This window comes from Muscardinus avellanarius (genome assembly GCF_963383645.1).
Source record: "Muscardinus avellanarius genome assembly, chromosome: 1".
Classification (NCBI taxonomy): domain Eukaryota; kingdom Metazoa; phylum Chordata; class Mammalia; order Rodentia; family Gliridae; genus Muscardinus; species Muscardinus avellanarius.
Window position 1 is genome coordinate 239,579,548 of NC_137786.1, and position 16,929 is coordinate 239,596,476.

At 61.4% G+C, this 16,929-nt stretch overlaps 2 protein-coding genes across 3 annotated transcripts; one reads left to right on the forward strand and one right to left on the reverse strand.

Moving 5' to 3' along the window:
* Nucleotides 1–1,569: 1,569 nt before the first annotated feature.
* Nucleotides 1,570–5,697, forward strand: SIGIRR (single Ig and TIR domain containing; the record flags this gene model as incomplete). The annotated part of the gene is made up of 9 exons (XM_080694019.1): nucleotides 1,570–1,639; nucleotides 2,867–3,059; nucleotides 3,550–3,680; nucleotides 3,767–3,907; nucleotides 4,188–4,331; nucleotides 4,589–4,691; nucleotides 4,760–4,910; nucleotides 5,083–5,272; nucleotides 5,534–5,697. The coding sequence occupies 9 exons, from the start codon at nucleotides 1,570–1,572 to the stop codon at nucleotides 5,695–5,697; spliced, it is 1,287 nt and encodes a 428-aa protein (XP_080550145.1).
* A 1,148-nt stretch (nucleotides 5,698–6,845) lies between these two features.
* PKP3 (plakophilin 3) lies at nucleotides 6,846–15,718 on the reverse strand (the record flags this gene model as incomplete). 2 transcript variants are annotated; one of them, XM_080707547.1, is made up of 14 exons in its annotated part: nucleotides 6,846–6,881; nucleotides 7,079–7,166; nucleotides 7,250–7,442; nucleotides 7,571–7,724; nucleotides 7,959–8,144; nucleotides 8,223–8,393; nucleotides 8,469–8,586; nucleotides 9,088–9,262; nucleotides 9,618–9,822; nucleotides 11,124–11,247; nucleotides 11,346–11,977; nucleotides 12,110–12,189; nucleotides 14,193–14,385; nucleotides 15,635–15,718. In XM_080707547.1, the coding sequence occupies 14 exons, from the start codon at nucleotides 15,716–15,718 to the stop codon at nucleotides 6,846–6,848; spliced, it is 2,439 nt and encodes an 812-aa protein (XP_080563673.1). The 2 variants fall into 2 exon arrangements, with proteins under 2 accessions (XP_080563673.1, XP_080563674.1); XM_080707548.1 differs by lacking the exon at nucleotides 15,635–15,718 and having other exon boundaries at nucleotides 12,110–12,172; nucleotides 14,176–14,421.
* Nucleotides 15,719–16,929: the final 1,211 nt, after the last annotated feature.

The window sequence follows — 16,929 nt, forward strand, 5'->3', positions numbered from 1 at the left end:
TCGGAGGGCATCTGCCACCTCGATGGTCATATCCGGGGGCTTTGGCCTTCACTTAAGGAGGGTCTGAGGTGCCTTTGTGGGAGTCAAGGTCTTCTGAGCTTGTGGAGGCTGCTATAGAAGCTGTCTGGGGCCTTGTGGGGCTGGGGGACTACCTGGCACAGCATGAGGGGTCTGTGGCATGAGAGGGTGTGGCTTCTACAGGCCGTCAGTGGGTGGTCTGCTGCTCCCAGGGCTTTTGCAGGATTGCCCCCCCCCCAGTACTTCAGGGAGGGCCTCCTTGCTAGCTCCTCAGGGACAGGCTCTTCTCCCAGGTTTTGGCTGTGTGACACTCCCTGCAGAAGGGAAGGGTGGGCTAAGAGGCTCATGGCTGCCAAAGCCTCTGGGGCCCATGGGTGAGAAGACACCTGAGGAGCCTGGGTGCAGGGCCTTGGGTCTCCACTCGATGACCCCACCACCGTGCGTCCACTCAGCATGGAGGGGAGGGGCACTCGGGAGAGGGCACCCGGGGCTCTGCTCCGCCCGGTGAGGATTAGAGGGTCCTGGCTTCCTCCTCCTGCGGCCACCTCACCACAGGGCCTTTTGAGCTACAGGCGTGTGTGTAGCTCAAGAATGGTTCAGGAGCCGGGCGCGGTGGCGCAGGTTTGTAATCCCCATGCTTGGGAGGCTGAGACAGGAGGATTGCACAGGTTCGAAGCCAGCCTCAGTACTTAGTGAGGCTCTCGGCGACTTAGTGAGACCCTGTTTCTAAATAAAATATAAAAAATAGGTCTGGGAATATAGCCCGAAGGTAGTAAAGCCCCTTTCTCACCCCCCCTCCCACACGAGTGGTTCAGGACCCTGCATAGGAAAAGAGTTGCCCCGGGGCAGGGGCCTCCTCAGGGCACCACCACTCCAACCTGGCCCCCATTTGCCCCCCTTGGCACGATGATCTGAGCCCCGCTGAGCCTCAGGGTGTCCACAGGTGTAATGCATCTCCACGAAAACACAGATGTGTGAGTATCTTCATGCACTGAGCCCACGCACTGCTGGTAAGGAGCTTGGGCAAGAGCCAGGCAGCCAGGGGCCCACCGCGTGGTGAGGGGCATATGGTTTACAGCGCAGCCCTCAGGGCTTGGCATGTGACAGACACCCAGGCACTCACCTTTGTGTAGCAGCCTACCCTAGGGCACAGCCAGGGATGAGGCCAGCTGCCACCTTGTGAGGCCAGGTGCTGCCTAATGCACGTCCCTAGACTCCTGGGTCATCACGGCGGTCCCAGGACAGGTGCAGGCGGCCCTGCAGTTGAGGTTCCTTCATGCTGTGTCTGGGAGCTCCCCCGGCACCACAGGCAGCCGCGGCTGACAGTTACTGGTTAACTCACCTTGCTTCTGTTTAACTTGTTCTGTGGGATGGTGGCAGCCTCTGACCTGTCCGGACACCCTGTCCAACTGGCCACAAGGACAGAGAGGGGTCCTGCCCAGCCCTCGGTGGACAAACCTGCAGGGTTAAGGAGCCCCGTGGACCCAGGGGTGGCACCAAAGAGGCCGCAACCAGAGCCATGACAGGTATGTGGGTCGTAGAGGGACAAGTATGACCTCGCACTCCACCTTCTGCTCCTCGGGCTGGCTGAACGCAGGGCTCTGCTTGGATGCACACCAGGGTACAAAGGCCTCTGCTCACCCCTCCCCCTCTCTTGGTCCTGAACCCAGGGCAGGTAGTGAGGATCAGTAAAGCGCAGAAATGCCCAGGGTGGGGTGGGCGCATAGGCTGGCTGGTGTTCCTACTACGGAGGTGGTGGGGTCTCCTCGACATCCGACCTCCAGTCAGGGCTCACTGTCCTGATTTAAAGACCATAACTGATTACAGTGGTGCATGCCAGTAATCCCAGTATTTGGGAGGCTGAGATAGGAGGATCGCAGGTCCAGCCTGAGTAACTTAGTGAGACTCTGTTTCAAAATTAAAACTTAAAAAGGGCTGGGTGTGGTGGTGCACGTTTGTAATCCTAGCATTGGGGAGTCTGAGATAGGAGGATCCTGGTTCCCAGACAGCCTCAGCTACTTAGTGAGGCCCTTTGCAACTCAGTGAGACCCTATTTCAAAATAAAGAATAAAAAATAGGACTGAAGGTGTAGCTCAGAGGTAGAATGCCCCTGGGTTCCATCCCCAGTAACACACACACACACACACACACACACACACACACACACACACACACACAAAGGGTGAGGGGTATAGCTCAGAGCTCAGAGGCAGAATGCCCCTGGGTTCCATCCCCAGTAACACACACACACACACACACACACACACACACACACACACACACACACAGGGTGAGGGGTATAGCTCAGGGGTAGAATGACCCCGAGGAGTTCAATCCCCAGTACCAAAAATAAGGACAAGAAAATTCAGGCGAAACCAGGTGTGGTGGTGCACGCTTGTAATACCAGTGCTTTCAAGGCTGAGACAGGAGGATTGCACAGGTTCAAAGCCAGCCTCAGCTACCTAGCCAGGCTCTCAGCAACTTAGTGAGACTCTGTTTCCAAATAAAGTATAAAATAAGTCTGGGAGTATATCCTGGAGTTAGAAAATCCTCTGGGTTCTACCCCCAGTACCACCAAAAAAAAAGTTCAGGCATGAGACGAGCAAGGAGGGCTTTGCCAGCAGAGGGCCAGGGAGGCCATTGCCCTCCCTGCTGATGTCCCCTCTGAGGGCAGTCACAGCACACAAGACTGGCTACTCTGAGGGGAGTATGTCTCTGGATGGACATGGTATGACCACTGAACAGCGGCACCGCTTGTCCGCTGCCTGGCTTTTTCCTGAACCACAGACCATCTGTGAATGGGGTGGGAGCCTGGGCACAGCTGACCTGCTGTGTCTTCTCTCTGCAGGTGTCTGTGACCTCAGATTCCTCTCCCCATCTGAAGACCAGGCACTGTGGTCTGCCCTGGGCAGTGTGGTCGTTCTGAACTGCACGGCTTGGATGGTGTCTGGACCCTACTGTCCCCAGCCCTCAGTCCAGTGGCTGAAAGATGGCCTTCCATTGGGCAATGGAAGCCACTACAGCCTCCATGAGAATTTCAGGTAAGAAACTGAGATATCCAGGTTCATAATGGCCACCCAGACATACCCAGAGTCAACAGCCTCTCTGATCTACACCCTGGTCTATAATCACCTGGATGTGGGCTGGGTAGTGACTGCCCAGACCTGACCCGGGCGGTGCCCTGTGGACACAGGGTCAGTGACTGGCCAGAGATATACCAGGATCTTTGTGACTTCTGTAGACATGTTCCTTGTGGGCTGCCAAGGCTATGAATGGCCACAGGGTCCTAGGACCATCTAGCCCAACCTGAGATAAGAGGGATCCGAGGACCGAGACCTAATTTTAGAGTGACTGTCCTAAAACAGAACCACACCCCTTTCAGGTTCTGGCCACTTCTCTTAGTTTACAGCCCAAGAACTACCCGGGAAGCCCAAAGCCGCAATCTCCCGGGGTGAGTCCCAGACAGGAGGGGCCTGGGGCCTGCACTGATGTTTTCCTGCCCCAGGTGAGTGTTGGGCTTGTTTTTTCCAGTGTCAAAGCCAACCTCTCAGAGACGATTGTGTCCAGCGTGCTGGGGCTCAACTTGACCAATGCTGAGGACTATGGGGTCTTCACCTGTTCTGTCCGGAATAGCTCCTTCTCCTTCACTCTCTGGAGAGCTGGTGAGGCGGTCACATGGGGGTGGAGCACGGGGTACCTAGGGGCCTTGAGGCTTGAAGGCAGTGACTCAGGCCCATGCCGTCCTCAGGCCCTGCAGGCCACGTGGCCGCAGTGCTGGCCTCCCTCCTCGTGCTGCTGACTCTGCTGCTGGCAGTGCTGCTCTATGTTAAGTGCCGCCTCAACGCGCTGCTGTGGTACCAAGACAGGTATGGAGAGGTGGAGATGAACGGTAAGTACGTGGGGGCTGAGGCAGGGTCCCCAAGGACCAGCAGCAGGGTCAGTGGCCACCCTCCGGGTGCAGCTCTGCGGGGGTGGGGGATAGCTACCACTCTGCAGGATCCCGGGTGCACAACCCAGGAAGGGAGGGGTGTCTCCTTGCGGCTGAGGCATGAACAGGGCTGGCTGGGGACAGAGGGAGAAGTGTCCCAGACCTGTAGGCAGGAGAGATGCTGGGCGCTGGGAACCCCTGGGAGACCTGCGGCTGACTGGCCGCTGGCTGTCACCCACAGACGGGAAACTCTACGACGCCTACGTCTCCTACAGCGACTGCCCTGAGGACCGAAAGTTCGTGAACTTCATCCTGAAGCCACAGCTGGAGAGACGTCGGGGCTACAAGCTCTTCCTGGACGACCGCGACCTCCTGCCGCGCGCAGGTGCCGCCCGGGCCAGCCAGCCCCGCCCTCGCCCTCGCCCCTAGCTAGTGTCCAGCGCCCCGCCCCGCCTTCCGGCCCCGCCCCTTCCAGGTTCCCAGCACCCTGCCCCGCAGCTGGCCCCGCCCCACCGCTGGCACCACCCCGCACTCCGCCTGGCCCCGCCCAGTCATTGGCCGCGCCCACCCAACAACTGGCCACGCCCTCCCTAGTGCCAGCTTCCCTCCCTCACTCCCGCCTCGCCCCTGATGGGTCCGCAGAGCCCTCCGCCGACCTCCTAGTGAATCTGAGTCGCTGCCGGCGCCTCATCGTGGTGCTTTCCGACGCCTTCCTCGGCCAGGCCTGGTGCAGCCACAGCTTCCGGTGCGTCCTGGCAGGGGGCTGGGGCGGGGAGCTGGGCTAGGCCCTACCTGACGGCCCCGCCCCCGCAGGGAGGGTCTGTGCCGGCTACTGGAGCTCACGCGAAGACCCATCTTCATCACCTTCGAGGGCCAGCGGCGCGACCCCGCGCACCCGGCGCTGCACCTACTGCGCCAGCACCGCCACCTGGTGACGCTGCTGCTCTGGAGGCCCGGCTCCGTGGTGCGGGACGTGCGGGAGCGCCGGGTGGGGGTTGGGAATGGGACCTCATGTTGCTGCGGGTGTGGGAGCCTTCGGGTCAGCTTCCCCCAGTGCTCTTGGGGACTAGAGTGGCCAGGGCTTCCGATTTGCGTGCGTTCAGGCGTCCCCGCTGATGCCCCAACCTGGCCCCCAGACACCTTCCTCCGATTTTTGGAAAGAGCTACAGCTTGCGCTGCCGCGGAAGGTGCACTACCGGCCCTTGGAGGGAGACCCTCAAACCCGGCTGCAGGATGACAAGGATCCCATGCTGATCGTGCGAGGCCGTGTCGCTGAGGGTCGGTCCCTGGAACCCGAGCTGGACCCCGACCCCGAGGGAGACCTGGGTATGCGTGCCCAACCACGCTCCTGACCTGAGAGACGTGGGCCGGGGCGGGGGCAGGCACAGGGTCAGGGGCCTAGAAAGAACCCAGGAGTGACGGACTTCCTCAAAGAGGGCCCCTGGTGGAGATGCAATTCCTCTGGCTACAAAGCACCCTGGGAACTTCCTGGGCCTCATTGCCACCATGACTAGAGGGTGAGCAGGGAGTGACCTCCAGCAGTGGGTCCTGCTGTAAGTCTAGCCTCAGGCCTTGTGGTCCCCCCAGGTGTACGAGGACCTGTCTTTGGGGAGCCCGCAGCCCCTCTGCATGGAAGTGGGGGCTCTCTGGGAGAGGCCCGCGGCAGTGAGATGGATGTGTCAGACCTTGGCTCCCGGAACTATGGTGCCCGCACAGACTTCTACTGCCTGGTGTCTGAGGATGATGTGTAGCTAGCCCGGCCCTTGCCCAGAGTGCAGGCTGACGGGGCCGCGGTGGGGCAAGGCAGGCAGGTTTCCATCTGCGGGACCACAGCCCCTGCAGGTAGCACTGGTATGGCCCCAGGGTAACAGAAAATAAAGCCCTTTGGCTTTGGCCTGGTTCTTCTCCTCTGGATGGTCTCTTCTCACGTCAAGCCAGGCTCTCTGAGGCCCTCTGTCCCCGTCTGGCTGTCCACTTAGAGCTGCTTTCTGCACCCTCTGCCACCCTAAGCCAACTCAGGCATGTCCCTTGCAGTGGCCCCTGCCTGGTTGGTGGTGTCCCAGCCTTCCCTTCTAGACAGACCCTGGAGGAGACAGGCCCTAAGAGACCCCAAGTTCTGAGCTTTGAAGATGTTTTCTGTAAAATTAACAGTAGCTTCATGGCCAAGTGGGCTCTGAGACAGATGGGTGGCAGCACCCCCAAGCCTTCTAGACCCCAAGCCTTGGATGCCCTACCTCAGGGCACCTCCAGGCTGGGGGCAGGCTAAGCCCCCTGTCCAGCACAGCTGTTTACGGCATGAGTGTCACCCATGGGACAGCCCACCTCTGTCCTTCTCCTTCTCACGAGGCTCCAGCTCTGCTGCGTCCCTGACTCAGGTGGCAGAGGCCTTCTCTGCCGTCTACCTCGTTTCTGCTCCCTCTGCTGGACACGTCTTTCCTGTCCTGGATCCTTTGACCTTAGGAGGCCTGTGTGTGAGCCTAGGGACTGAGTGTCCTCCGGAGCAGGTAGGCATGCTTGGGGACACTGTCAGTTCCAGGCGGGCAGCCAGCTGTGGACACACACAGGCCTGGCTGTAGTCATGGTCACCTTTATTCCCAGTGTTGCTATTCCGAGGCCCTTCCGGGCCCTGGCCAGCCCTACCTCTGCTTTCGTGACTGGGTCACCACCCACACACCAGAGCAAGCTCACGCGCTGCCCACCCCTTGCCCTGCAGAAGCCAAATCCCCAGCTGCAAGCCCCGTCCACTCCCGGTGGCCCAGGCCCCTTGAAGGTGTGCATGGGGCTCTGCGGAGAGGCCTCCTGGCCAGCTGCCTCCTCCTCCAGGCCAGCTGGTGAGCAGCTGGAGTTGAGCCTGTCCCTTGGAGGCTGGGCCACACCACTGTCTCCTCCGGGCCTTCTTCTATGGGCCCAGGAAGTCCTCTTTTCGATAGCCCTTCTGCAAGGGAAAGGGAGTCAGGATGCCCCTCTGCTGGTCTGCCTGGCCCCGATGTCCCTGAGACCCCCGTCTTGCCCGCAGTGTGCTGGGTGTGGCTCAGGTCCCTCCTTTCTGGGTCCCAGGTATCCTGCCCCACATGGGCTTCTGTGTCCTCCCCTGGCGTCCCTGGCAGCTCCCTCCTGGGCTGCAGAACATACCGCCCGGAAGTCACGGTGGAGCTTGCTGTACTGCCACAGGTTGGCCAAGAGGCTGGAGGCCGCCCGGGAGGACTTCTCACTGTCAGGGCTGGGGACAGTCAGAGGGTCAGGGTCGGGGGCAGGGTGGCTGGACGCCGCTGCCAGGCTGCGGCAGGGTCAGGGTGGTCTCACCTGTCTCGTTTCTTCTTGATGAAGACCAGCTTTCGGAGCCCATCGAAGTACAGCAGGTCCCGGGCTGCGATGGGACTGGCCACCACCAGGTTGTTAAGCACGGCTATAATGTTGACCAGCACCTCGGCAGGGGGGCACTTCTCACCCACGCTGCCAGGAAGCTTCTCGATCAGGTGGCTCACCACCTTTGTGGCTGTGGAAACCAGGAGCTTAGTCAGCTTCCCCTGCGGCCCCCTGCCCTCCAGAGAGTCGTGGGGCCCGCCCCTGCCTCAAGCCCGCCAGCCCGATGGGCAGAACCCAGCCTGTGGCAGCCTGACTCACACATCTCATCCTTGTTCCTGGCGTTCCGAGACAGGTTCCGGATGAGGCCCGTCAGCGAGCGCAGCTGGTGGTGGTCGGCGGTCCGCACGCGGTCCAGCAGTGGGTTCAGGATGCGCTCCTGCTCCAGGGCTAGGCGGCTCAGCACGCCTGCCCACTGTGGGGGAGGACCATGGGGCGGGGGAGGACCATGAGGGGACCTCTGCCTGCTCTGCCCTTGGCTGGGCCAGGAGCCACTAGATGGTCCTCAGCCCTCACAGGGCCCCATGCTGTGGGCCCGCCTCTCTGCCTGTGTCCCTCCCCACAGACCATGAGCGCCTGGGGAACTGGCTCCTGCATGCGCCCCTGGTGCTCGGCGCAGGACCCAGTGCTGGGTCGGCGGCCCCCTCACCCTGCGGTCCCCTGCGGTGATGTTCTGCAGTGCCCCTGCGGCTGCCTCAGTCGTGTGCCGGTTCAGCTCACAGCGCTGCAGCAGCCGGTTGTAGAGGCCCACGATTTGGGGGCTCCACAGCCACTCGAGGCCCTTGGGGTCCTTGGACACCTCCGCAAAGGTGAGCGCGTCAGCTGTGAGTGGCAGCTGGGTGGGGGCAGGGAGGTCAGCTGGGCAGGCGGCTGGCCAGGACTCCCTGTCCCACCTGCCCCGGCCAGCACCCACCTCACGAAGCCGCCGGCTCTGCGGTGTGAAGCAGCCCACCACCTCTCCGGGTGGCGCCCCCGCCAGGTCCCTGCGGCCCCGGCCCTCCAGCCGCTGCAGGGCCGATGGTGGCATCTCGTCATACAGGCGATAGGACAAGTTCCTCAGCACGCATACTGCATTCTCAACGCTCTGCAGGGGGTGGGGTGGTCAGAGCCGGCCCGAGCCCCTGGGCCACCCGGGGAAGCAGCCGCAGCCGGCCCTCACCTTGTCCTCGCATTTGCCCACGTCTAGGGCATGGTTGATGTAGGTGACCAGAGCGTCTACTAGCCCGTGGCACTCACGCATCTTCTGGCGAGTGGCCTGGGAGGCTGAGCTGAGATTCCTGGGGATGGAAGTAAACTCAAAGTCCTACCAGGGACCCCGGGGGAGCTCCTCTGCAGACCCCGGCTAAGCCACCCTCAGGACCCAGCCCCAGGCTACCCCTAGGGGTGAGACCCCGAGACCCTGGTCTCTCCTCCACCCTGATCTGGGCCCAGCTTGTGGGCACCTCCTCTTCCTGTCCCCACTGGGCACCATGGCTCTGTCTCTTTGCATGCCCATCCCCAAACCTGTTCCTGAAGTTTGGGAAGATGGTGAAAATCAGATCAAAGGATCTGATTTACTGACATCTGAGCCTCCAGCTCGAGGGTCTACTGACACCCCCACCTGATGACCACACCTGGCCTGACCTACTCCTGTCGGTGCTAAGCCTTTCCCAGCTGTCCACTTCGCCCAGCCCCCTGGCCAGCTCCTCTTTGCCATTCAAGCCCAGATGAAAATACTGCTTCTTAGAGAGCCCCTCCTAGTGTGCACCTGGCTTCCCTCGACCGCCCCACCCAGTGACCTGAGGAAGCCGGTGGCGTTGTAGAAGATCTCAGCCTCAGATGCGTTTTGCTGGATGAGAGGGGGGCCTCCTGCACCTGACAGCGGGCTTAGCACCAGGTCTGTGAGCTGCTCCAGCGTGTCACGGGCCAGGCGGTCCTTCAGGTGGTCACTGGATGACAGGTTCCACAGGATCCCTGGGCAGGTGGGCCAAGGCCATGGTCAGGGTCAACCTGCTGGCCCCTTCTGGCTCCCTTGAGGAGGTGTGGAGGCCCCACTGCTTCCTCAGGAGTCCTACCAGGGGACCCTTAGTGTGACCATTGTCACCAGTGTGACCATTGCCCTGGGGATGGAGGAGTCGGCCACGTGCACTCTGACTGCCTTGCCATGTGTGTGTGCCCTGGGTTGGATCCCAGCACCACCAAAAATACATCAAAGATGAAACCCAAGGAAAGAGGCAGGGCAGGGAGGGGCAAGGTACACAGCCAGTGGAGACAGGTGAAGGACAGGGGTGGTGCAGTGGCCGGGGCAGAGGAGGGCAGGCGCCGGGACCTGTGACGTTCTTGCGTAGCTCATCGTCTTGTTCTCGGAGTGTCCGCAGCAGCTCAAAGATGCCGTTCTCCTCCACCAGGGCCAGCTTGTTGTCCGCATTGTCATAGATGAGGTTGCGCATGGCACCAGTGGCATGGCGCTGCACTTCCTGGTTGGCATGGTTGAAGAGCTTCACCAGCCTGGGCACAGCCTGAAGGCTGCGGGCCTGTGGCACATGGATACAGGCTTGTGGAAGCACGCAGACACAGCCACATGTGTGGAAATGAGAATAGATGGTGGTGGTGGTGCAGACGACACAGGTATATGCAGATGAGGAAGGTATATACAGATGCTGCCAGCGTATGCAGGTATATACAGATGTATGCAGGTGACACAGGCATAAGCAGATGACTAAGGTACATGTAGATGAAGGTGTGTACAAATGATGTAGGTGTGTACAGGTGGTGCAGGTATATGCAAGTGTGCGTATTTGTATGCAGGTGTAGTCAAGTATTGCAAATATATGCAGGTGACGGGCATCCAGGTATATGCAGATGTGTTCAGGGGATGCAGGCATATGCAGGTATATGCAATGTATTCAGGGGATGTAGCCATGTTCAGGAGATGCAGCCATATGCAGGTATATGCAATGTATTCAGGGGATGCAGCTGTATGCAGATATATTCAATGTATTCAGGGGATGTAGCTGTGTTCAGGGGATGCAGCTGTATTTAGGTATATGCAATGTGTTCAGGGGATGCAGCTGTATGTCGGTATATGCAGATGTGTTCAGGGGATGCAGCTGTATGTCGGTATATGCAGATGTGTTCAGGGGATGCAGCTGTATGTAGGTATATGCAGATGTGTTCAGGGGATGCAGCTGTATGTAGGTATATGCAGATGTGTTCAGGGGATGCAGCTGTATGTAGGTATATGCAATGTGTTCAGGGGATGCAGCTGTATGTAGGTATATGCAGATGTGTTCAGGGGATGCAGCTGTACGTCGGTATATGCAGATGTGTTCAGGGGATGCAGCTGTACGTAGGTATATGCAGATGTGTTCAGGGGATGCAGCTGTATGTAGGTATATGCAGATGTGTTCAGGGGATGCAGCTGTATGTAGGTATATGCAGATGTGTTCAGGGGATGCAGCTGTATGTAGGTATATGCAATGTGTTCAGGGGATGCAGCTGTATGTCGGTATATGCAGATGTGTTTAGGGGATGCAGCTGTATGTTGGTATATGCAGATGTGTTCAGGGGATGCAGCTGTATGTAGGTATATGCAATGTGTTCAGGGGATGCAGCCACATGCAGCTAATGCAGGTGGTGGGGTGTAAGCAGTTATATACAGGTCATGCAGATCAGATGGTACATTCTGCCCAGCCTGCCAAAGAGGCTCTGAAAAGGGCAGGATCTGTCCAGTCAGCTTAGAGGTCAGTGAGGGTGGTCAGGGACCAGGGCTCAGGAAGGTGGGGCCATTGTGCAGTCACTGAGAGGCAGTGAGGGTGGACAGAGGGACGGTCACCTGCTTCTTGGCCGCTGCATCGCTGTAGCACCTGTGCTGGATGTAGGCTGCTCCCAGCACCTGCAGGTTGGGGTCTGAGGCCATGAGGTACTTGACTGCTGAGGGCAGGTCGATGTCATCAAAGCTGCAGAACCAGGGGTCAGGGTCAGGCCGACCTTACCTTGAGTTCAGGCCAGGCTGTGAGGCTGAGCCCCCTCCCTGCACCAGGCCCAGCTGGCTCACCCACTGCTGAGCCTTTGCAGGGTGCGGTGGCCGGCGTAGCTGTCCAGCCCACGCACATCAGGCAGGTGGCCTGAGTCCGCCAGGCTGAGGCTGAGGCTGCGCATGGACGGGGCACGGGCCACGGGCTCCAGGCCAGCCCCTGGCACTGCTCCGGTGCCTCCTCGGCTTCGGTGGCTACTCTGGAATCTCTGCAGCGTTCGCATGGCGGGGGCACGGATGGTCCGGCAGGGGGGCCCCTCTGCGGCTTCTGGCCAGTCCAGCCCCCCTGCCCGGCTTGAGCCGGAGCTGGCCTGACGCTCATAAGCAAAGGCCCTATAGGCTGAGGTGGTCGCAGGCTCCAGCTGCTCAGACACCACGCTGTAGCGGTCATCCAGGCCCCCAGAGCCCAGCCTCAGTGAGCGCAGGGATAACGTGTCGTAGTCGGCCCGGCTGCCCACCCCTCCCCGCTCGTGAAAGGACACAGGCCGGGTGGGGACAGGCGGGGTGGGCTGGGCACCCCCGTACCCTATGGCCCCAAAGGCGCTGCCCCCATTGTGGGCAGAGCTCAGCCTCCGACTGCAGCTCAGGTCTACGGCGGAGCGGGAGGACCAGGAGGCCGGGCTGTAGGCTGGCTTGGCAAGGGGCCGGAGGGTCTGTGGGTGGGAGTGAGTGGTAAGAGGATGCCACGGCCAATTGATGCCCACCCCCTCTATGTCCCTAGAGCTCCATCCATGACACAGCCCCCTGCTCAGTTTGGGCTGCCCAGCTGCTGGGAGGGGGCTTACCGAGGTCTTGTCCATACTCAAGCCCTGAGAGCGGGAGCTGAAACCAGTTTGCAGTGTGTGGTACTGGCCCCTGGAGGCGCCTGTGGACAGGAACAGTGGTGGCCTGGCCTGGTCAGATGGCAAAGCACTGGCCCCTCTCTTCCTACCCTCCAGAACTGTCTGTGACCCCAGAAGTGGGCTCTGGGATTGGCCTTGCCCCCCGTCCTACCAAGGCCTTAACCCCTCTCCTCCAGCGGCTGCTCTCGTGGTCCCTTTCCCATAGCACCCCAGCCATGTCTCCTCTGCTCGAAGGAGGACAGACCACTCACCCTGCTGACCTCCCAGATGCCTGGGGGATGTGCCAGGGTCTCCATCCATTCTCCAATCCCCATCACAGCACAGCACCTGGCCCCCTCCTTCAGGAAGCCATCCCAGCCTGCCCTGGCCTACACTGACCTCCTTTGCGCTCCTCCTGTGTCCAGGCCCCATCTGTGCTGTGGTCACAGGGGAGTGAGGCTGTGCTGGCCACGGTCTCCCTGGACCAGTCTGCCCTGATGGGCAGTGGCCTCTCCACCCACAGAGCCCAAGGCAGGGGCCACGCCCACCCCATCCAGCCACACGAAGCCCAGGCAGTAGACAGAGAGGTGGGAAAGCTGGTGGCCCTTGGCAGGACAGGTGGGTGGGTGGACAGTAGAGGCTGAGGGTGGGTGAGAGGGCAGTGAGTACAGTCATGGGTGGGCACTGGTGGGCACCTGGGTGAGCACATGGCAGGTGCAGAGTGGACTGGTGGGTGGGCACTGAGAGAGCAGATAACCCCCATAGACAGGGCACCCAGGGTCACCCCAGCAGGCTCCCTGCTTGTGGGAAAGGCTCCTAGGCAGTGACCAGCCAAGGAGGCCAGATGGACACAGGAAAGAGGAACAGCTCCTTCTGCTCTGCCCCAGAGCGCTAGTATGGGGGACTCCCTACCTGTATCTGACCCACCCTGCTTAATGAGGCTTCTGGGCTATTAACCCTTTGACAGTGAGCTTGGCCTGGGGGGCACGCCCCCTGCCTGGGGACCTTACACCCACCCCCAAATTACAGCCCTCCTCCCCCTAATTGGCAGGGCTGCCAGGTAGTAATTAACCCCTCCCTGCACCCCCACCCCATGACCCCTGGGCACCCACTTGGCCCCAGCAAGGCCGAGGCCCAGAGAGATCTCAGGCAGCAAGCCAGCACCCTGCTGGCCCCTTTGGCCAACCCTCTTCCCCCACCAGTGGCTGGAGCAGTCCTGGGACCCCCAGGTCCAAGTGGCCTGCCACTGTGACCGGGGATTTGGGCCCCTGACTAGAGGCCTATCTTCTGTCTAATCTCAGGCTGCATTGCTATAACCCAGAAAGGGAGGAAATGACATTTCCAGAATGATTAGCACAAACACGCCATCTCCATGAGACCCTTACACCACACACACACACACACACACACACACACACACACACACACACACACACACACGTCCCCCCAGGTGGGTCTGGCTGCCCCGGGTGGCACCGCCAGCCGTGGTTCTCATGGACAGTATCTGGGTCACTCCTCCCAGGCCCGCCCCTGCAATTCCTTGGGGAGCCCTCGTCCAGACAGGCCCTGGCTCTGGTCCAGGGTGTCCCAGGCCCCCTGCCCATGTTTCTGCTCTTCCCGTTCCCACGGGGCGCCAGAGACTCTGGCCTCTGAGGCAGAGTCCTCTGTCTGGTCTCTGTGTTCCAGGGACTGGTGTGTATCTGTTCCGGGTTTACCGACATTTGGGCCTGGCTCACGTTACATGTCCCCATACTCCCCAGTTGTACCCCAGGGAGGGCTGGAGGCCCAGGGGTAGGTGGGCCAGGCTGGGTCACCACTGGAAAACCAGGGGTCCCTGCTTGAATGCCCCACCCGTGCCGCTCCCCTGCCCGTTGAGGCGGGGCTGTGACTCAGAGCAGGCCTCGGTGAGTCAAGGCCTGAGCCCCAGAGCCATTGCGGCCTCTGCCCCTTGCACCCTCACACGGCCACACCCGCCGAGGCTGCCTCTGCCGGCAGGGTACCCAGGGTGCCCGCCACCACCCCTCACCCACCTTGCCGGCTGGCCTACCTCTGACCGGGGCTGCGCCCTCGGGCTCAGCCGCCCCATTGTGCCTCGGTTGCTGGCCCATCTGCTGCAGGCGGGCTCGGACCTGCTCCTGGACGCGGGCCGCCCTTAGGCGCTCGGCCTCTGGGCCCTCAGCGCCCCTGCGGTCCAGCTGCAGATCCGAGGGGAGAGCCAGGGAGCACACACCGGCCTCGGGCTGCAGGGCCGACAGCAGGAAGTTACTGTCCTGCATAGTGTCAGGGTGCCTGGCCCGCCTGGCCCGGGCCTCTTCCCGGTCTAGTCCCTCAAGGCCTTGTCCCGAAGTCCCCTCCCCACAGGCGCGCCAGGAGCCGGCCTGGAGACAGACGCCCGCCCGCCCAGCCCAGAGCTGGGGGCGGGGACACCTGGGCCAGGTAGGAGGGCGGGCCGCGCCTGCTTAAGGTGGAATTTGGGCGGAAGAACAGGCCTGGTGTGTCCTCAAGACCCAGCCAGCCTCCTGCCTCCTTTTCTCCCATCCCAGGACAGGGCCACTGGTTTGGGCTTTACTTGCTCTCAGCCTGCAAAGACCAGACCATGCCCTTTGGGTACCCATGTTCTGGGTGTTGCGGAGCCTTGGCCTGCAGACCCCAGCCCAAAAGGAAGTGGTGTCCTCATCTGGGGGCGCTGGAGCTCCAGAGACCAGGCCCAGGCAGGGGCCGGGGGGCTGTTGAGGGCTGCGGGTGGCCTGCAGAGGCCCTGACCCTCTCCTGGAGTCCCTCCCTTTCCCCCAGGGCTTAGAAGGGCTGCTTGGCCCTCTCTGGCGCCTCTCCTGGCTCCTGCCCCCCAGGCCTGGGGTGGGAGGCCCGTTTTCAACAAATGAGTCAGGGCGCAGCAGGGCTGGCGGGGCGGGGCTGCCCCAGGGGGGGTGACTCAGAGGGGCCTGGGCTCATGTCAGCGCCTGCCAGGCTGGGGCGCAGGAGCTGGGATATGCAAGATAGCCCAGGAGTGGGGGCAGGGCCTTGGGTGGACAGGGTAGGGGGTGGGAGTCAGGTGGGCAGCAGAGCCATCTCTAGAGGTCTCCCCAGCACACAGGCATGCCTGGAGGTGCTCCTGCCCAGGCCTTGGTGGGCCGGCAGGGGGAGGTTCAGGAGCCTGGGGTTTGGTCTGAGTGGCCGCAGTGGGCCTGTGGGTTTCCCTTGAACAGCTGCTGTCCCAATGGCCTCTGCCTCTCCTTGGACCCTGGCTCTGGCCTCTGTCCACACTCTGTCCCCCATGGTAGGCCCTCAGCCTGAGCCCAGGTCCCCTAAAGACATCTGCCTTACTGGGGGTGGTGTCTGGGGTTGGGGATGAGAGAATCAGAGTCAAGAGGGGCTCAGTCTGAGAAGGAGGGGCTGGGAGGGTGGGATTTGGGGGTAACGGGAAGGAGCAGAGGGGCCGCATGCGAAGCACCCCAGATCAGGGCTGCTGGGCAGCAGTGGGCGACCTACCCTGCCGGAGGAGGTCCGGGTCCCTCCGGCCCCTGGGCTCATCGTGGAGGACGCTGCCACCCGCCGAGGCGTCCCGGGCTCCATCCCGGGCCCCGTTCCTGTGGGCAGCCTCTGCTTGGTGCTGGCACGGTGGGGGCACTGGAGGGCGGGGTGGGAACACAGCACGCCCAGCTCATCAGACCGGTTGCTTCCCTAGGAGACGTGTTTCGTGTGGAAAAATCCCGGGAGACAAGTTTGTGCGGTGCAGAGCGGCCCGGAGGCACACGCCTGGCACGGGCCGGGGCGCACCCTTTGCCCAGGCCCACCTGGGGTCCTGCGGAGGCCCGACCCCACTGGCGGCCAGGGGTTCTGTGGAGGGCAGAGCCATCAGCATGTGGGGGCCTCAAGGGGAGGAGGCTGGTGGAGGCCAGAGGGCGGCCTGCTGCCCTCCACCCTCCTCTTGGCAGAGGGTTGTGAACGACTCTGAGGATGTGTGGACCCTAGCTTCACTCTGCCACGCCACAGACCACTGGCCTCTGGGGCCCGGTGTCTCAGGAAAGCCTGGGATCTGGATGCTTCCTCTGAGTGCTATGGGCCAGAGGGACAGGCTGTGCCCATGTCCCCTCAGATCTCAGCCCCAGGCTTGGCCCCCCACCCATGTCCCCCTGTTCTTTCCCTCCCCCTCTTCCCAGAGCCACTGTGTGGGGGGATGGATGGCAGGCTTCCTGGGCAGGAGGCCTGGTGTGCTGAAGGGCCTTCACCAGACAGCTGCCCCCAAGAAGGCTCTGGTGCCCTGGGAACTGAAACCCTGGCACCCAGGGGCATGTCAGTGATGCTCTCAGTGGGCACCCGGGTGGCTGTCACCTCTCAGAGAGGGGTGGGGGACAGGGAGGCCCTAGGGGTCAAGGGCTCTGAGGGAAGCAGGAGGACTCTCCATGCTAGATTGAGGGACACTCACAGAAGGTAGGCTGGGCAGGGGTAGAGCTGCCAGGTGCCAGCTAGCAGGGTTGGAGAGGGGCACAGAGGCCAGCCTAGGTGGGGGCGGAGCCTGAGGGGTTAAGGCCATCCTTCTAAGTAACTGAAGGCCCAGGATTGGGGATGGGGAGAGAGGAACAAGGCTGGTTAACAGCTGAATAATTATTTATTTATTTATTTATTTATTTATTTATTTATTTATTTATTTGGTGGTACTGGGGTTCCTGGAAGCCCTTTTACCTCCGGGCTACACTCCCAGACCTATTTTTACATTTTTATTTGGAAACAGGGTCTCCTAAGCCAGTGCGCGCGGCTGGCTTCAAACCCGCGCGATCCTCCTG